This window comes from Scleropages formosus, chromosome 21 (assembly GCF_900964775.1).
Source record: "Scleropages formosus chromosome 21, fSclFor1.1, whole genome shotgun sequence".
NCBI lineage: Eukaryota > Metazoa > Chordata > Actinopteri > Osteoglossiformes > Osteoglossidae > Scleropages > Scleropages formosus.
The window spans coordinates 24,573,205-24,594,323 of NC_041826.1; the positions used below are offsets into that span (position 1 = coordinate 24,573,205).

A 21,119-nucleotide genomic window follows, 5' to 3' on the forward strand; every position below is an offset into this window, starting at 1 on the left:
GCTTTGATTAGGGATTCTGGGTTCGGTCCAGAGCGCTGGCACGCACGGCCCCGGCTTCTCTGGGCCCGGCCTTGTTTCCGCGCCGGCTCCGCTGCTCCATTCCAGCAGCAATGAAGGAAGGCTAATTGCTTCCTTGGAGTCACCACCACCTCGTAACCCGGGAAGAACGTAGGCCACGGGATGGGCCGCCGTGCGCATTTCCACAACCCGCAGGAGGAGAGACACGGCTGTTCCTCAGCTGGACACCGGAATGGTCAGTTTTTCCCCCCGCTCAAGGTTCTTAAATGCGGTGCTCATTTATGTGGTCATTTTTCACAGAAATTGCTCTGTTCAGTCACTTGAAAAGTGCCGTAAAAGCCTCTGTTTCACGCTGGGTCGACTTCAGCTGTCTGCAAAATGACTGATGGATCTTTTTACAGCGAAGGACACTGGTCCACCACCATCACTAGACTACCATCTTCATGGGGTGTGGGGTTCGGCGCAGACTGCAGATACGTTCACCCTACTGGAGCCCGAAAGGTGCTGCTCACCAGCATGAAGGTTCGAGCGGCACTGACACACGTGCAAGTGACTGCAGAGCTCCGTCAAGAGGGGAGCAGGTGTTATACCTTTGAGCCAGGAAAGCACTACAGATGGCTTACGCAAGTGTGACTGTACACATTAACGAAGGATACACTTGAAACGTAAACGTGCCTTTGAACGAAAGCTTCCGAATTCATTAAAGTGGCTAAGAAAACCATATCGCACCGCAACATATCAAAACATATCAAATTGCTTCTTTCAGCCTTAAAGTTCCATTTTTGTGTCTAAAAAGACCACCAAGAACAGGATGGGTGAGGGAAGTGCTGCAGTACAGGCACACAAGGGCTCCTAGGGTCAAGGTGAACGCCCGTAGGAAAGAGGGCAAATGGCTGCTTTTGGCGCTGCTGGGCAGAGCGGCGCCTGAAAGAGCTGCGTGGGCAGCGCTCCGTCACAGCAGGATAACAAGGCCCAGCTGATAGAGGAGGACTTGCGCACAGCAGCGGTGAAGGAACGGATGGCTGGAATGTCAGGGACGCAGCAGCAGCAGGGAGTGTGGACTAGGTGGGGAAAGTGCTGGAATGTAAGTGGGCTGAGCTCTGGGAAGGAGAGCCCCACCGTATTAAGTTCTTCATCCAGGCAGTTTATTATGTGCTGTCTAGTCCCTCCGACATGGAGAAACACCGCATCTCGAACAGAGAACCATTGGAGTGTATCCTCTGCAGCTGTACAAGAGTGCCAAGTGAGCTCTGCCATCGCTGCGGCAGTCAGTCAGCATCGGGGTAGCACACAGTAGGACCGCTTAGGAAGAACACATGGAGAAGACCAACGAGAGGAAGAAGACAACGTACGAAAGATGGCAAAGAACAAGGAACGAGTGGAGCGGTGCAGCTCAAAATACTGGAAGGGGAGGTGTATGCCCATCGGCGGACTTTGGAGGGAAGCATGTGTGCAGGGACTATAGTCTGGTGGTACCACAGGAACCAGAGGAAGGCCATGAAAGTTGTTACTGCTGTGTAGAGGACATCTAGGGATTACAGAACATCGCAGGCTTTCAGAGCAGAAGCAGGTGCGAGATCACCGACAGCCGCATCACACCCGACAAACTCAACAAATTCTTTGCCCGTTTCCAGGTCTCCAACAATGAACCACTGGGTGTTAAACTGACTGGTGGGAACACACAGAACCCACCATTCACGCTCACATCTGCAGTTGTGGCAAAGACTTTTGGGAAAACAAACTCACGGAAATCAGCCGGCCCAGACAACATCCCTGGACGCGTAGAGCCTGCTCATCGGTGCTAGCTGATGTCTTTACGGATATATTCAATTTGTCCTTTGCACAAGCCTCAATTCCCACCCGCTTAAAGAGGACCACTATCCTGCCGCTGCCAAAAAACAACAAAGCATACTGCCTCAATGACTACCGACCCGTTGCACTGACTCCAATAGTGATGAAGTGCTTCAAAAGAATTGTCATGGGGTACATCTAGTCCATCGCTCCGGACATTCTGGACCCTCTCCAGTTCGCATACAGACGGAACAGATCCACAGAGGATGCCATCAGCACAACAATACACACTGCCCTCACCCACCTGGAAAACAAGGACAACTATGTTTGAATGCTGTTTATTGATTACAGCTCAGCATTCAACACAGTGATACCATCGAAGCTCACCAACAAACTTTACAATCTTGGTGTGCCACCCACCCTCTGCAACTGGGTTCTGGACTTTCTAATGGACAGACCCCAGTCCATTAGAATGGGGAACCACACATCCAGGTCAATAACCATAAACCCAGGAACTCCGCAGGGCTGCGTGCTGAGCCCCCTACTCCACGCACTCTTCACTCGTGACTGCGTGGCCTCCCAGAACACCACCATCATCATCAAATTTGCTAATGACATGCCAGTCATTGGACTGATAACAGGAGGCGATGAGTCGGCATACAGGAGGGAAGCGGCTGACCTAGTAGAGTGGTGCCACGACAACAATCTCTCCCTCAATGTCAACAAAACAAAGGAGTTGATAATAGATCCACAGAGAAGGAGGGAGCAACACTCATCACTGCATATTGGCGAGACAGTGGGTGGAGAGAGCGAGCAGCTTCAGATTCCTGGCTGTTCACATTACTGAAGATCTCACAACACATCACATCTGGTCAAGAAATCACGTCAGCGTCTGCATTTCTTGAGAAGACTGAGGAAATTTGGCGTGCCGAGCCGAATCCTCAGAAGCTTCTATAGGTGTGCAATTGAGAGCGAACTCACCAGCTCCATCACAGTCTGGTTTGGAAGCTGCACAGTACAGGATCGTAAGGCGCTACAGCGGGTGGTGAGAGCTGCCCAAACCATCACTGGAATGGCCTTACCAACACTGGAGAGCCTCTACCAGGCCAGAGCCATCAGGAGAACTATCAACATCATCAAGAACATTAGTCACCCCCAGCACAGTCTTTTTCACACACTTACCATCAGGCAGACGCTACAGGAGTGTTAAAGCTAGAACTCCAAGGCTGAAAAATAGTTTTTACCCACAGGCCATCAGGCTTGTGAACGACACCCATCCACTGCCTCTCCCCCTATTATTGCAGACACAGATTATCCTCTGATCCTGAGAGGTGTCAACTACCCTATCCTTCCCACACACACACACACACACACACACACACACACACACACACACAGTAAATAAGAGACTACAGACTACTTCTGCATACTTTGCACACGCACACCCCCCCCCCCCCCTTTTCAAATGCAAATAACAACATGGACCCAATCCACCTCTGCAGGACTTTGCACATACATGTTTTTCATGTTTACATTGCACACTTTATATATGCACATAATTTTGTTTCTTGTATTTTGCACTAATAGTAATTTTGTAAATTTGTAATTTACGCCTTGTGTTTTCTTTCCTTATATCCTTATAATTTGTGTCATAGGCTGCTGGGAGGATTCACAGCGCAAGAATTTCATTGTATGATGTAACAGACTGTACATATGACAATAAACTCTTAAATCTTGAATCTAGATGGCTTTGGATCAGGAGATGTGAGCTGTGGGTTCAAGGTAGTGCTACCTGGGCACAGACTGGGGTCTGACCAAGTCCAGCTGGGTCACCTGGGCGAAAGTGTCCAATGCTGAAAGGCACCCAGTGAGGGCAGGTCACATCACTGGTGGTGTGTCCAGGTGTTCAAGTGTACACACCTGTATCATTGACACGTCTACAAGAGGTACAAACAATGCTATCAGATGAAAGTCCTGTACGGGATGAACTTAAGTTCTCGTGTTGCCTTTCAAACAAAACATTGTAAAATAACAAAGGTAGAAGAGGAGCTTTAGATTCAAACTTTTATTTAGCTACCGGCTCCATTACCAATCTGTGTGTATGCACTTGTACATATGTGTATATATTTAATGTATATAAGGTACCGTTTTGAACTACTCAGCAGACAGGCCACTAAGGATGGTTGTTTTTTCCACATTCAAGTGCAATAAAAATGAAATAACCAATGACATAAAGCCATTACAGGAAATTCCCTCTTCCCTCTCCGACATTAACTTCAAAAATACTTAGATATAATCTTAGATAATTGCCAGAAAACAACAGAATTAGTAAAACATTTTTACATCGCTACAGTGTCATTCATAGACCTTGTACAAATAAAAACACTAGGGACATTTCTTAGCATAACACACGGGAACAAATGTACAGGAAATCCTCAGTGGGGAACTGCCCACTTTTACCTCCGGAGATCAAAAAGGCATCTTGGTCTTGGTTTCACCATGAGTTCCCCCTATTTCCGAAAAGAACAACGTGTGGAAGGTCCAACAGGTTGATGCAGTACACATGTCACAGCAGCTTGAAAGCAACTTCAGGGAGGAGGAGTAGACATCACTGAGGCCTGGTAAATGCTCTCTGATGGCAAATACGTCTTCTGGGCTTCATGGAGGTACATAAAACACAGTGCAGCATAAGAGCAGCACCTGGACATGTGAGGCGAGAGGAGACACCGCGAGGGTCAGGAGATGAGCCTGTGGTCCCCTGGGTGCCCTTCAACATGGCTGTGCTGAGATGAAGCAGGAAGCCCCTGCAGAGCCAGAGAGAGCACTGAGGAGACAAGAGATGGTTTCCCGTTGCAGAAAGTTCTGGTGACCACCGGCAATGGTTGAACAAGGTATCAGATGCCACATCCAAGGAGAACACAGCAAGACTCCTCCTTGTGTCCAGCTGCAGTGCTGCCGGTCCACCTCAGTGCTCAGTGACACTTACGAACTGTGTAGGTGGCTCAGTCACCTCACCTGAATTTCAAGGTGCACACGTGCCGGAAAGCTAAAGGTAACACAAAATGAGCGGTCATGGAGGTGAGCACTTGAGTCAGCAGCCAGGTATCTTTTAGACCAAGTTCTCAGGGCAAAGGGACTGTTAGTCTAATGTGTAGTGCTGTGTTCATTACATCTTTGCCATTTATCATTAATGGGTAAAATTCTTACCAATGTAGTTGAGCAACAAACACACTTCAGTAGATTCATAATTCACTTGGGTAGAACAAGAATTGTTAATATGGGACATTGTTCCAAGATTCCAACAACATATTGCTCACTTGAAGCATTAAGTGTGACTCGTAGGTGGCTCAAGCTTTGGACTGTTAAAGCTCTAACTGCATGTACAGACATTAAGCAGAAATATTATTCTTCCACACAGAGGGAGGGTTGAAGGCCTTTTTAAAGCATGCATAGAAGGCTGAGATGACAAACACGGCAGAAACTCAAATGTGTTCTTGCCAAATCGATTTAGAGACGTCACCACTCGCCAGCAGGACACACACAAACCGGGTCTTTTGGTTTTTAGTTCCTTGCCGCAAAGACCTTGTTTTCAGGTCTTCTACTTAAAAGAATTACATAAAATTCAAAGGTGTGGAGAAATTCTTCAAAGTGACATTCGCTTCACACTTATCAGGTTTTAAAATGCTACCAAAATACCGTAACTGGTTTCAAATATTGCTTTTGACAACACAAATTATAAACAATATCCTGTGTCTTCACTGACCACTGACAGGTGCTTCACCTCAAGGGAGGACCAGTTCCTAAATCCAGAAGCATTAAGAACAGAACCTCCATGGGCCCACAGGTCCGGTGTGCAATAAGACTCCTTCTATCGTTCCTGTGCCTGGAGCCTCCACTGCTCATGACTGAGAAGCAGCTCGTACTCCAGGTCTCTGCTCCTGGATTGTAACTGAAGACATTTCTTGAAGCGTTAAACACACATTAACATGAACAAACGAGTAACAAAAGTAAACGGGGGAAGAAAGAAACTAAACCCGACAGAAAAGACACAGCTGTTTCTCAGTTGGCCAAAACAGGATGGCGCACCCTCACTGCCCCTCCACAGCAAGAGCAGCCTGACGAACACATGAAGCACGGAGGTGAAAGAGTTCTTCAAGGCTAGCGCAGCAGCTCAGAAGCCCTGGAGCTCAGGCAGGTTTTTGTAGAGATCCAAGGCCTCAGGGTTCGAAAAGGCCCCGCGTTGTGTCACCTCCTTCCCCGCAATCACGTGCTTGATGGCCACCTCCACCTTCTTCCCGCTGATGGTGTACTGCACAAAGAAGCACACAAGGCAAGAGCCACAGCAGAGAATGAGGGAATGTCTGCCAGTGACGTATCTCCAAAGACAACGACACCTACGACTTCAGTCCTTACATCTCAGGGTAGAAGTACCATTTCAAGGAAGCAATGGATACCATAACAGCGGGACTGAAAAGCAGTGATATTAATAATACACAGGCTGAGACAACTTCTTGGTGTAGTGAAGACACGAGCAGGGAGAGCAGTGTGGGGTTATTTAGCTCCCAGTGCTAGAAAGCCAACTCCCAGGGGTCCTCCACCCCTCCACACACCGCTAAGAGATGGGGAAAGGTATTAAATTCTGAGCACATTCTTAAATTCTACACCTCCAGGCTTCAGGCTTCCAGGACCATAAGCTCAAGAGCCCAAGCACAAGGGTCAAGGACACAGAGTTATAAATGCACAAGTTGCAGGGTCAAGTCCCACAAGTACACAGCCTTGAGTAGGGTTTGCAGCCTGAATATCTGACTGCATGAAAAGGATCACGTGAAACATGTAAAACAGTTTTGGATAAAAGGAGAGCACACACATAATTGCCTGATGCTCTCAAACAAAAACAGCCCATCTCCACCACAACAGCAGTCATAGAAACAGGGGGCCATCAAATCATCACGCTCCCTACTTCACCAGCTACTCAAGTCATTGCCAACGGTTGCCTTGGTTACCAGAAGCTAGTTCGGCATAGCTGTTTTCACCTCTCTTCTGCAATACTGGACAAACAATCATGATTGTCTTTCAACAAACAAGAAAATGTGACATGTACAAATACAGAGTGATAGAGCAGGTCAAATGGTGAGTGCAAACAGACCGCTGAAGTGGCAAAATTGAAGATACTAATGGCAGCAGCAGCACTAATGGATAAAATGTGTGTGGACGTGAACAATCACAAACAGGAGTTCCAGTGACATGCCATGAGAGGAGGATGTTAAACGTCCATATTGTAAAGTGTATATTGTGTTTTTACAATGTCTAAGTAACTGTATCTTTGCTCTGGTGGGCTTGTGCCTTGTCAAAGCAGTGGGATGGGAGTGTTGTTGCCCTGACACTACAGGACAGAAGACACTGAGCGCTCTGGCTGAGAGAGCAGCCTATTTTCTAAAAGTGAGATTCATTTATGTCCATCCATTCAGCAACTTACAGTGATTTACCCATTTATACAGCAGGGTAATTATTACTGTATCAATTCAGACCAAGCACCAAGCACCTCGCAGGAGGTGGGATTCCAGCGTGGTACTTTCTCTAACCAGTGCACCATATGGTGGTGCATGTAATAAAATAAAGTGGATAAGCGGTGCAGAGGAAAGGTTCAGGCCAACCACGGTAAAAGATGGTCTATTGAGTGTTGTGTCTTTGGTGCCGCCACCAGAGCACAGAAGGCCCTAGCGCCAGGGAGGGAGGGAGGTAACGGAGTGCGGCTCACAGGAATGTCTTGCGTCTCCAGGATGAGGGCCGGAACGTGGCGGGCGGAGAGGCCCGTGCGAACCGCAGTGCGGATGCGCTGCACCAGCTCAGGCTCAAAGCTCTTGGTCGGTACCATCTTGAGGAAGAGGATCACTCGCTCCTCTCCATCCTTGTTGTACTGGGGCACGCAGACACTGTCTGATACTTCCTCAAAGGCCTCCACTGCACACAACATGACCAAGAGACGCAGAGAATGAGGGAGCGCGGGGGAAAAGCAACAGGCGGCAGAAAACACAATAAACCCATGTCTGCTTGTGATGAAGGCCACAGAAGGGGGTAACCAGACACAGAGAGAACGACACTTTTCACACTGCAGATGTTAACCACTTCTGTGACATGCAGCCTAACGCTAAAGGAACCAAATGTTCTGCAGATCATCTCTGCCATGTGCAGACAGCAGCACAAAGTCCTTCTTGGACCCATTACTACAGTTTACAAGAACAACTCTTATCGCTGCATCTACTATTAATGCTACGGAAACTCATCTACAAGTAGATCTCCTCAAAGGGCGACACGGGGTCATGGTTCTTACCAATGTTATAGATCTCAGAACTTCCAAAGCGCACTCCATTGGGGTTTAAGGTCCCATCACTGAAAGTGAACAGGTACACCAGTAACAAGTACACTGTTAAAACTACAATAAATAACTTGTAATTGATCAGAATTACGTGTGTCACTGTGTCTCATCACCTTCTGCCAAGCATGACTATTCCGCCGGTCTTGGGGTTGATCTTGCAGTAATCTCCATGAGCCCAAACACCTGAAGGAGAGAGGAGCTCATGAGGGTGCAGCACCAAAAAGTAGTGTTTGCAGTGTTTGTGTGCTCATGGTTACACTTCTTACCATCATTTCATCGAAACAATACTTGACAGCACACTTTTACCTCAACTTAGGAATGCAACTGGGAGCAACCCCACACCCCACTATGTCTCAATCTATTGAAGCTCGCTAATAAAAAATAATAAATAAAAATGCTTAATTTTTTCTACAGGTCACACACACCATTCAGTAAAGGTACACAAAGCAGATACACAAAATTATACAGCAAGTGATGAGTTTTCCTCTGCATATAAACAAATAAAAATGTGGTGTGTGTGTTTATATGGTCTTTGGCACTTGATGGTACAGGCTTTGGAGAAATGGCATTGTTTGCAATTCTTGTTCTCTATCTGTGGCTATATCCTTCATCTCACGGTGTCCCTGTTTGTGTTGTTGCTGTCGTTAATTAAAAAAAAAGCCTAAATCTGGCTTTAAATGTTTTGTTAAGAAAACAATTCACTGGAAAAATAGTGTTAACATCAAAATGAAAAAAGTGTTTGTGAGCTTCCTGTAGAAGGAATCAAAACCTTGAGACTCAAGTGCAGCACAATAACTGAGTGCTGTGTGTGTGTCTGCGTGTCCTCAGAACTCAGGTGAGAAATCTGAGACTGGGTAGTGGGATGATCCTGGTCATCAGCGAGCTGCACTGCACCGTACTGTACTACACTGCTTACCCGGGAAGGTGGAGAAATATGCCTTCTGGTATTTGCTCCCATTCTCATCATTCCAGAACTGGGTGGGCTGGCAGGGGATGGGCTTCAGACACACCAGCTCGCCGCTCTCCCCCCACACGGGCTTCCCTGGGGCACGACAGGGTCACCGCTGAGTTCGGATGCCAGTAGAAAGCAATGCATGCTGGGTACTGGTGGAACCGGCTACGTTACGCAGTGCTGTTCAGCAGCACCACGGAAGGTAACACAACACTGCAGTCATTTTCTGCTACTGTAACAGTTCACTGATACAAGTGCAACGTACTCCGATACCTAGGACTCGCAGCCTCAGTAGCCACATCCTTACCACAGTAAAGTACCTGAGCCAAACCCTCGTCACATGTCCTTACCTTCATGATTCCAGGCCTCCACAGCCATACCCAGGTTGCGAGACTGGATTTCCCCACGGTGGACGGGCACTGTCGTATTCTGCCCCATGAAGCAGGAGATGATGTCGGTGCCACCTGCCGAGGGGAGATGAGCAGCAGTCTTGAGAGAGAGCACTCGGAACCCTGGTTCTGTCTCAGCAAACACTGGTGTCTGCAGAAGTGTGTACAGAAGGGCAGCTCAGCTCACGAGGGTGTGAGGTGGGCTCACCGCAGGGGGTCTCAGGAGTTCGGCACAATTTTGCCCACTTTGTTCTGAGCCACAAACCCCCACGTGGCATAAAAGGACCCCTCTTTCCACTGATTTCACACACTCCGTGTGTCCAAACGACACTGCGAGACATCAACAGTACGGTACAGTGCAGTGCAATATTTTCAGCAGTTGGAGAAATTTTGGGACTTGAAACTAACGGTGGTCCTAAGTTAGGTGTGGTACTTTGAGGAGAACCTGCAGAGTGACAAAGCAGAGGTTACGAAGAGCATTCTTCTTCACCAAGTTCCTAGTTTAGAGGCTCCATGAAAGCGAGCTGTGCGAAAAGTGCACTTTGTTTGTACAAAAAAAAAAAAAAAGGAGTTTCCTCCGGGACACTTCTCCAAATGAGCTCTCGCTGCCGAATGAAGCTCCTCGAGGATTTCTTCAAACTGACTTTAATGAAGAAGGGAGGTTCGCTTTCACGTATGAAGAACCGCTTATGTAATGTCACCCTCTACGCGTGTGCATGTGTCTCTGTGCACGGGCTAACAGACTGTCTCTCTGTAATCATCTGTCTTTTGGTTGTTCTTTACACTGACATGTTCCCCTATAGTTCAGCGCTACAAATCAATACATACACAGTATCTTCATACATTGATCCATTAATCCAATCATCTATTCATCTACTTCCCTGCTCATGTGTCACTATTCCAGACAGAAAATTCTCCATCCATTTATGGCGTTTTCCAAATGCTGCTTCACCGCTTGGTTCCATATAATTGGGTCCAAGGGGAAAAGGAGCTCCTCCCTAAGTAACGCCGTGTTCCGCTCACTCATACCACCATTTCACTGGCGCTTCCACTACACGCAACTGCTACCACTTGTCATTTGTCTTTGCTATTTAATATTCCAACAATATTAAATATTCCTGCAGCCAAACTTTGAACATGTCTGAGCTTTAAAATAAAAATTATTTTTGTAATTCTCAAAACCACAGTGCCAGGGACTCTGTGTTAAAGAAATAAGGTTTTACAGAATCTTTGGTGAAGTGATGAAATTATTAAAAAATTAAACACGCGCACACACACACACACACACACACACACACACACACACACACACACATGCTTCAGTTAGAAAACAGGCAGCAAAATAAGATTGATGCCAGTGAATGAAAGAGAGGAAGACAAAGACAGGTGGGTGTAGAAATGGAGGAAGGCAGAGCGAAGGGGTCAGAGAACAAATGGGGAGGGAGACGAGGCTGGAGGTGTGGAAACGGTGTGACAGGAAGTTGCTCGCAGAAGCTTGGGCTCCAGCTAGCAGACTGCAGGGCTGGGGGGAGCGGGGCTGCCCGTGAAAAGAACACAGCCACATATGCTTTAATGGAGCCCTGCTGCAGAGGGAAATCTGTCACCGGCTGCTTGGGGAGCCGTCCTGGGACGGCGCGGCAAATAGGTGTAACAGGCGGTAAAGGGGGGCCCCTCCTGCAGCCCTCTTGTGGCCCCAAAGCCAAACGGAGCTCCCGTTGGCAGCCCGGGACCAAGAGTCCCAGCACTACGGAGAACATGTGAACGTGAACCACAGTGGTCACACAAGTCTGCAAGAACTGAGAGGTGCTGTCATTGGGTCAGAGACCTTAAAGGAGGCACAAGCACTAGTTATGGTAACACAAAAAGGTCCAGTTTCGACAGCGCAGGTCCTGGGAACACTTGGTTCACCGGAAACGCCCTGGACAGGTGAGGTGGTATAATAATGAAGAACAATATTTATTTTCCCTTCACAAATTCTCAGTGCAGAGCCCTTGACAGCACAAACTGCACTTGTTGGACCTACAACAGATCTCTGCCGACTGTGTGTCAACGGAGCCCTTACCTTGACATCACTGTAATGCTTACAGTACGAACGGCAGCGTGGTCATGCTCAGCACATGAGGGTTTCTGCCCAAAAAACACACCGAGTCCCTTTCCCAGCTGTTCATGTTTGTATTATGAATAATAATTCATCGTGAGTCAAATTTTATCGGTGTTACCGATAACATTCAAATACATCATCAAAGCAAAAACAGCAATAGTATTAAATCAGTTTCCACTGTAGTCGCCATCAATGCTTTTAACCAAGACATTGTACAATTGTACCATTTTAGCCAGGTAAATATTTTACAATGATATTTTTCCACCTTGAAAGGGGGACAAGGGCCGAGGAGCCGTCACTACACAGCGTGCCGCCCAGGAGAACCAGAAACCTTTTAAAGTCCCGTTCAAGTGTTCGTGCAGTTTACATGTGACAGCCAGAAGTGTTGGGCATGTTGGGCAGCAAGGCCTTGGCAAGGAGACCATTGTGGGGCCCATGGCACTGAACAATGTGCTCCAGCTTCAGCAGCTTCACAGACAGTCTGCAAGCAGCTAAATACTTTGGTGATGAGTGCTGATATTCATTTATATGCGCTGGCTGACACTCCAGGACGTGTGACAGATACAGTGATGGATTTGGAAGCAGCCGTCACTAAACCACTGATGAATGATTAATGACGGGTGTCTAACCTCCCCGTCCAGCCGTTCCAGCAAAGCGCCACGACACGTTTCACCGAAATTACACGTCGCTCCAACAGGCGGGGGGGGGGGGGCGGTCACGGCAGGCACAGTAAATATTTCAGCGGTGAAGCACACGTTAGGGTGGAAAAGGAGGACGAGGGAGCGAATGTCCCACCGCCGCAGCGCTACTCACCCGAGATGGAGCCGAGCAGCACGTTGTTCTTGATGCAGCGGTACACGTACTCGTAGCTCTGGGCCTTCAGTGGGGAGCCTGTAGACAGGATGGTGTGGAGAGACTGCAGGTTGTGCGTCTCCACTGCGGGGGGCCGTCGACAAATGGGGCGGAGAACAAACACAAAGCCTGGTTTAGAAAGATTCTGTGCTCCTCAGGGAGATGCAAACAAAGACCCTTAAGACCTTTGGTGTCAGCGAACGAGTGAGAGAGGAGCGCTCGGCCCGTGTACGTGTCATGACAAAGGACACCTCGGCATTTCTCACTTTTATAAATAACTGCTTCGTGGCACTGAAAACACAGAAAACAGACGAGGGTTCCTGACTCCCTACCATTCCAAAGGGAAGTTTAAATTATGCCAAATGCAGTGCAAGTGCGCACCGCCCTCACTTTAGAATTTTTTTTTTTTTTTTTTTTTATTGTGGCCGTTTGTAACCATTGGTTACCAATTAATTTCTTCTTCAAAGCACTTGTAAATTACACACTTGCATTCAAATCACACACATATTCGAAGAGAACAATGGCACTAGTCACTCAACTGCTGCAGCAAAACATCTTTCCAAAAAAAAAAAAAAAAAAAAAAAACCCACACCGATACTTGCTTCACACTCAGGTTTTCACACAAACGCGAGAGGACGACACGACAGCGACACCCTTTGACGGCGGCTGTTCAAAGAGCACAAGGCAGACGCAGGGCTGAGCCGGTCTAAGCTGCCGGCTACACCACATCTCCGGGATGTGGTTTCGGCTTTAAAAAAAAAAAAAAAAGATGCCAACGCAAATGAGAGTAAAAACACGGTAAGGTCTGCAGTATTGTCCCGAGATCACTGTGGCAGTAGGATTTGAAAGGCAGTGGCATTTTTGTTTCCCTTTTTTCTTGAGTTCAGATGAACTTGGCAGCTGGTCAAAAGTGCTCCATCCCCCACCAGGTGCGCCTGCTCTGCAGCCCCCACCCCCTCCCACCTACAGAGAGACCAGGTGTTCACACTAAATGTCAGCTGAAGGACGGGACCTCCAGGGGCACGGAAAACCAGCAACTGCCCTGCACCCCCAGCGTGCCTCCATCCTCCACAGAAACATATGCCAGCTGCCCCACAACCACCAAACGCAAGCAGATGAGCAGGTGTTCAGCTAGGGGGCGCTGTGCAACCAGCCATAATGTGCACCTGACACCGCAAAAATCATGACAGAAAGCCGCTGCGTTCCCTTCAAAAACTCTGTCTTTCTGTCTTGGCTGGAGAGCATCTCCTCAAGAGCATTGATCAATGCGAGACACCCCCCCCCGGCCTTTATGAATAAACATCAACGATGAGCATCATGGCGATCAAGATGTGATCTGGACTCAGGAGACCAGGCAACGAGCCATGGAATAAATATACAGTATTAGGGACAATCTGCATGTCTGTTTGGGGGATGGGGGGGCTGCAGCACAACTGCCTGCAACTTTATTTAAAGAGGAGTGAAACACCGGGAATTCATCACACATTGGTTTGTTTAAGGCTCTTGACGAAACGGAGAACAATCGACAGAGGCGCCACTAATGCGTACAGATCAAACTACGGGGAGCAGCACTCCTCACACTTAGATCAACAGTCAACATTACAGCTGAGAATAACTGCGCTCTCAACGTCCGTTTATCAGACTCACACCAGTGGTGAAATGAAGGGCAGTGAGGGGCGCTAATAATGCACAACTCACCTGGTTTCAGATTCCTTTCCTCCAGCACAGAGAGCCACTTTGCTCCAGTTCCAAATATTGTGATTCTGCAATCAAAACAAACATGGTGACTGGCGTGCGCCACATTTTTAAGAATTAGTTTTACAAAGATACAGCCAACGTTTTAGGGTTCATTTTAAACAACACTTTAACCACTCGTTCTTTTTGTACACTTTCAACTGGCTGCGGAACAAAAGCAAACTGCTTTAGTTGGCAGTAAAGTGCACTGAGAAATGCAAACGCGTAACTCTACAATCGACAGTTGTCCTATCCAGGATGGACCAAACAGAAATAAAGAGTGAGCTTCCCTTTGATCCACATGTCCGTCACCCACTTGGCCAACTGCAGGGTGTGTGTGCGTGCAACTACAGGTGAGTGCGACAAACGGAAAGTTGCATTTGTAAAAGAAAGTAGTATTACTGTGGTAAGAAAGAAAAACAACTGAGGCTGTGTGTGCACGCACCAAGTGGACTGTGTTCATTTTTCACTATATTGTGTTTTGGACTCAACGCCGGGACAACAAACGTTCAAACAGGTAAACACGTGACAAGACTGTCAGAACCTTAACCTTGAACATTATATATTAGCACTTTAAAGCTTGTGGAACGAGTAAAGGGACGTAAGGGAATGGGCTTTCACCAAAACCAAGCGGGTTACACATTCGTGTTCTTGAGTGCTGAACCACCTGCGGTACAGAAGGACCAACCTTTTCCCTCCAAACGGTACCACCCTGGACATGACTCCTAGACACAGTCTGATGGAGCGCCACCGTTGAGTCCGTTTTGTCCAACTATTTCCTCCCTCCTTGCCACTTAAATGTTGAGAGTTGAACGAAGTAAGAAATCCCAGCAAGAGTAACTAATGCCCTTGGACCATGTAAAGTACCATGTAATGTACTACACAGCAACAAGTCCTTTTCAAGGCACTTCCATGGAGTCCATCCAGTCTATTCCCCTTAAAGTACCATAGGCACAGCATACACACAGCTAAATCCAGAACGAGAAAGGATGCTATTCTGATGTACATCTCCCATGAAGCTCAGTGAGGAACATAGCAGAACATCCAGGAACTGCTGGAGAAGTCAAGCTGCAGCCTGCACAACAATTTGAGCCAACAGTACAAATGACACCAACAGACACGACGGAGACTTTTCACCAAAATGCTGCAGGTGGAAAACTCCATAAAAAGGCAGCAAGGTGCACAAGATCACTTAGGCTGCTCAGGGGAAAAAATAAAGCCAACTTAAGCACTCAAGCACACCAAAGGGTCTGGTGAAAAGAAGGAACTGTCCCGTCTTGAGCGTAGGCAGAACTCCTCCTCGGGGGACGTGACGAACAGCAGGACTTGCGTGTCATTCTGGGAACCGAGTACAAGAGGGAGGAGCTCTGCTCATCGCTGCAGCCGTTCCGTACGATGCAAAGCGCCAACGAGCGTCGGCTGCTGGGAACGCAACACACACAAAAGGGCTGCGGGAATGCCTGTCAGCTGTCACATTTGGGATGCGGGTGGCATCTGTGAACAAAGCTGGAATGAGCTCTCCCAGCTGACAAATAACTGTAATTTTGCCCCTGATGGTCATCTTGACAGCTTAAATATCTTTCCGCCATGGGTTCGAGTTCACACGAGCCTGGGTGCCAGCAGAGGCTTCAAGCACAGAATTATGCTCCAAAGGGAATTGTGACGCTGGACTGAGAAGAGTGCAGGTCGGCCCTCAAAACAGCACTCACTTCAAAAAACGCTGTACATGGTGTCACCTCGGCCTGTTCCAGGAACCCTTACAGACAGCGCTCTCCAATCTTGCGCACACACACTCCAGTGCACATGTACATATAAGGTGTTACGAACTGATACGAGCACAAATACCTGCGGAAGAATAAACCATTTTCTCTTTACTTCAATCATTCTCGTATCCAGCAGCTCTAACACCTACATCAAGTTTCATGAATATCATTTAAAAAAGAACATAAATAAATAAATGGATCACACAGTAAGTGCCTATCGGGCCATCGGTTAAACTCACTACAATGTTTCACTCTCGAAATGAGATCAAGGTCTGGATGGGTGAAAACTGTGTCACCTTAAACACCGATAAAACAGAAACATTGGTGTTTGGGCCAAAAACCACCGAGCAACAGAGTCACTCCTCTGAACCTGCAGGGCACAAAATGTGGCTGTGCTTCATCTGCAAGAATCTCAGTGTTGTTTGGATCCAGAGCGATCATTCAATCCCCACACCAGCTCTGTGACAAAGACCTGCAACCTGCAACTGAGGACACCTCCTGTAGGGCTAAAACAATCCTCGAGGAACCCGATTCGTTACAATCCCTCATTCAAGCCTTCGCCCTCGAGGGCTCTTTCCGTCTCTACGTGTATGTATATCTTTCATTACTGTTAAGCATGTCGCAGTGGAACAGCAAACGGCGTGGGCAGCAAGTCCCGTTGCCCCACAAGTTACAGTGTGATATGATAGGACCGAGTGGCTTGGGACATGTTGACTTTGAGAGGTGTGCGCTCACTGCGTGTACCGCTGCTCCACACTCCAGCCTCAGGTGTTTGCACACTCGCCATTGGAATGTGCTCTCCTCTATTGTTCTTCTTACCTCCCTGGGGCCAAAGAGCCGTCCAAGAAAACATACTTTGGCCGCCAGTCTCTTACAGATGCCATTTCAAGCTATTCATCGCTTTCAAGCTGATGAGGTCCCACTCGTGGGTACCTCGCCAATCTCCTTATCAGTTTTGTGTCCAATTGTAGATACGGGTACACAGGTCCACTGTAACCACAGTAAAATTCCCAGGAAGGAAGCAGCCACCAGTACTTGGTCTCCGAGTGGTTTATTTTTCTCTACATCTCTATCACTGGGAGTTTTTTTGTTTTCTTCTCCTCAGCTTCCACCAAGGCTAACCTTTCAGTACATTACCTCCATTTCTATAACTGTCAATGTGCAACAATTAAAGTCAACTGAATTCAGCACACGTCAATAATAGTTCCCATTTGTATTTAGTGTCATGAGCAGTTCCTTGTCTTTCCAGATTTCCAGTTTTTGCCAATACCTTTTCACTTCTTTCGGGCCTGTGATGAAAGCAGTATAAATGGAAATAAGCACCAGAATCAATAAAAATATGGATGTGCATGAGAACACAATACAGCATTTCACATAAACAAAAACTGAGAAGGCTTCAATTCCCTGCCTGTACACACAGCTGTGTGTGTTCATCTGCTGGGACAGGTTACCGATCAGAGCGAGTGGCTCATCCCTTTCGTACGTTTGTTTCTTTGTTTGGTCTAAGAGATATTAGCCCAGATTTGGGCCACTAACAGACAATGAAGTCTGGATAAGGCGGCACGGTGGCACAGCGAGTAGCACTGCTGTCTCACAGCGCCTGGGTGGTACGAGAGAACGTGGGTTCGATCCCCACTCAGTCTGTGTGGAGTTTGCATGTTCTCCCCGTGTCTGTATGGGTTTCCTTGGGGTGCTCTGGTTTCCTCCCACACTCCAAAGACATGCCACGGAGTGAGTGTTACTAGCCCACACACCTTATTCACCAAGGTGACTACACTACTAGATACACTACTTACAATGGGTCACTCATCCATACATCAGTGGAACACACTGTGTCACTCACACACACTACGGGGGAACCTGAACAGCATGTCTTTGGACTGTGGGAGGAAACCAGAGCACCTGGAGGAAACCCACAAAGACATGGGGTGAACATGCAAACTCCACACAGACTGAGCGGGGATTGAACCCACGTCCTCTCGCACCACCCAGGTGCTGAGAGACAGCAGCGCTACTCGCTGTGCCACCCAAAAACACAGTTGAGCTAAATATGATAAAGGGGGAATCATCAGAGGACTAAACTGTAGTATTTTGGAACATTTGTTTATTTATAAATACTGGACAATGTAGTATCTAATTACACATGCAAACTGGACTTTTTCTTGGAGGACTCTGCATCTGCACTCTACTCTGACATCCTGAAGACACTACATTTAGGAAGTTGACCAATGTCTTTCAACAGCAGCTCATTTATCTCCAGACACACGAAGGAAAGTGTCTTTCCCCCAAGATGTCAGTATAATTCATCTGTAATTGCACTGCTGTTCTCAAACACAGCCCTGTCGCTCATCGACCTCTTATATTCCAACAGCCCACATCCACACCTGAATGGACACAGACACCACTGTTCTGTGAAATGAACGAATGAGTACACAGCACAAGTGCGGCGTCCCCTGAAGACCCCTGTGACTGGACGGAACCGACAGGACATGCTGAAGGGGCTGTACATAAAGCCTTGTAGACAAATAGCACTCATGTTTCTACTCACTTTAACGTTCCAGCAATGTCACTAAACTATTTGAAGAGCTACTGCAGAAACAAATGGCTTTTAAGGGATTAAAATGTAGGTGATGCCATGAAGTTTCTATGTGCACATTTGTTAGGATGTAGGAAAGACTAAAAAGATGCCTGGGAACAGTCGGCTCTGAGCAGCAGGACAGCAGAGGACATGAGAAGCCCTGCTTTCTTACCCACAAGCCGCTACCTGTCAATACAGTCCTGTTTGCACCAGTACTATGAGCGCCACCCACGCCCCCTTCTCACACCCCCGCATCTCACCCCAGCCGATCGACCAAGTCCCAAAGGACGTTGGGGGTAGGAACGAGGGGGGAGCCGTCATACAGCACCACGGAAGCCCCCACCGCCAGCGAGGAAATGAGCCAGTTCCACATCATCCAGCCCGTCTGGGAGAGAGGAGCACAGAAAGGTAAGACACTTAGGACAGAGACCTTTGTTCTGCACTCTGAATGGTGAACAAATGACTTTCCGCACGACTCAACTAACCAAGGCGGCTTCCCTCGTTACCAAAGTTTCAGAAAACGAATCTGCAGACATATCTTATTCTTTATGGTTTAGGGTATGTACCTTGCTCAAGGGTACTATAGCAGTAGGCGGGATTCATATTCGCTGTCAATAGTGACATCTTATTTGGTAGTATTTGAGTAATTAAATATTACAAGAATGTAAATAGAATTATTACTATTACAGTTGTCATACCGTGGTATAGTAGATGATGATGTCACTGCTTGTCATGTTGCCATGAAGGACGTGTTCCTTCAGGTGCTGGATCAGGGTGCCCTGGAAGCCAAGAGGCAGGAAAACACTCATTACCTGCGTTGAACCAGTGTGTGAGACGCCTTACAGCTACCAAAATTTCACTGCAATGTCTCACTTCAACTACGCAAACCAGTCAGAAACATTGGTCCTCAAGGCACAAACATACAAGTTGTGCACTTTTTCTGCAGACTATTTATTTGTATGTTTCAATGCATATTTCATGTTAAAGTTGACTCTGAAGTGTCCACTAAAGTGTAGCTTTAATTTAGTGTCAAGTTAAAAAAAGATTAACGTCCTCCAGTGGACTGGTGTCCCGACCAACGTACTGTTTCCGTGGTCTTGCACTACACAAGTAGCAGGTGGAAAGAGTAAAGTCTAACAGTGACTTCTTAAATTCATTATAGGTTTAGTTTAAATAAAAACTCAGCTAAATCTAAGTGATGAGTAAACTGAGGAACATCTGCATGATGATGAGCTTTTATTGACTATGAGACAGTAGTTGGACTAACAAAAAAAAAAAAAAAGTTACTTTCTGTCCCTACTGTTTTCATGATTTGAGGACCCAGTGATTTTTTTTTTTTTTAAATAATAAAAGCACATGTGGAGTAGCTCTTTCAATCCTGTATTTTAGGAGAACTTAAACATATCTCACACTGGATCAATTAATTTAGCACAAAGGGTTGGAATGGAAACTAGCAGATGTGGTAAATGAAGCTGTTTACACTGGGTTTGCATTCTGCTAAATTAATCAATCTTCTCAGTTAAGGGCACTCCCTGCACAGACCCATTGTAAAATACCAAAAACGCCCAGGAGGGGTAGGCAACTAGTGGTCCTAAGAACCCCAGAAGTTTACTTTTCTCCCATTTCTTCACTTTGGGCATTTTTGTTTTCCTCTCTTCAGTTGCCAGCAGTTTTACATTTGAACTGATTACTAAAACCATTATCTATCCATCATAAAACTTTGTTTTACTACCGTATGCTTAATTATTCGGTGTTCTGCATCACTATGTTGAGGAATTTATTAAAATAGTCTGAATTGAGTACAATAACACCGTAAAAATCTGTGGGCTGCTGTGACTTTCCTACGCACAACTGCTCTTAGGTTTCTCATACTTTGTGGTACCGCATTGCTGCTCTTCAGTATGGAAAAATGCCCCAGCCACACTAATGACTGGGGGCGCCGAACCTGAACCCTGGCCAATTTTGCCGAGAATGCCATAGGAAGAGGACACACAGCTCACACTGCTCAAGCCCAACGCCAAGCGCACGGAAATGTCGAGGGAGAACGCTGAGCAGGCACGTTTTCAAACCTTCCTCCACATCCTGTGTAGTCCAAGTCCCCACATGGACCCAGGAGGAGACACTGTCCTGCCTGCACTTTACACATCTCTGTTTCAGCAGCTTCTCAACGCAAAGAGAAAGGAACGGAGGTGCTGCATTGTCCTGAAGGTGTCCAAAGCTGGAAGAGGAACCATGAGCTCTCTCTACGACACACTTTCCAAGCTGCGTGTCACGCGTTGGGTCTCCACACCTTCAGTCTGTACTGACTGAATGAAACACGACTGCTGTACACTGCAAGAAAATACTGTACCAGTGTATTTTTTCCCTTATTTTACATTATCTTCCATAACTCAGACCTCACTCTCTTACCAAGAATCAAAGCATCTTTCCTTCTATTCTAATAAACATCACACTCAATAAAGCAAACGGCATAAATAGTGTAAACCGATAGCAAACACTCCCTCTCAACGATCTCCAGCCGTAGATGAAAGGCTGGCCCAGAGTTTAGTCTCCTGGTGAGCTGGC

At 47.0% G+C, this 21,119-nt stretch overlaps 1 protein-coding gene across 1 annotated transcript in view; it reads right to left on the minus strand.

The window, feature by feature from the left end:
• Positions 1–3,877: 3,877 nt before the first annotated feature.
• The window catches only part of aacs (acetoacetyl-CoA synthetase), a 28,875-nt gene continuing 11,633 nt past the window's right edge, over positions 3,878–21,119 (minus strand). Inside the window, exons 9-18 of the mRNA XM_018728763.2 lie at positions 19,253–19,333; positions 18,815–18,939; positions 14,178–14,242; positions 12,441–12,563; positions 9,488–9,601; positions 9,102–9,227; positions 8,299–8,368; positions 8,141–8,199; positions 7,568–7,770; positions 3,878–6,118 (exon numbers count right to left, since the gene is read on the minus strand). Coding sequence (XP_018584279.1) covers positions 5,981–6,118; positions 7,568–7,770; positions 8,141–8,199; positions 8,299–8,368; positions 9,102–9,227; positions 9,488–9,601; positions 12,441–12,563; positions 14,178–14,242; positions 18,815–18,939; positions 19,253–19,333 — 1,104 coding nt within the window. The 3' untranslated portion in view covers positions 3,878–5,980. The remainder of the gene's footprint in view (positions 6,119–7,567; positions 7,771–8,140; positions 8,200–8,298; positions 8,369–9,101; positions 9,228–9,487; positions 9,602–12,440; positions 12,564–14,177; positions 14,243–18,814; positions 18,940–19,252; positions 19,334–21,119) is intronic.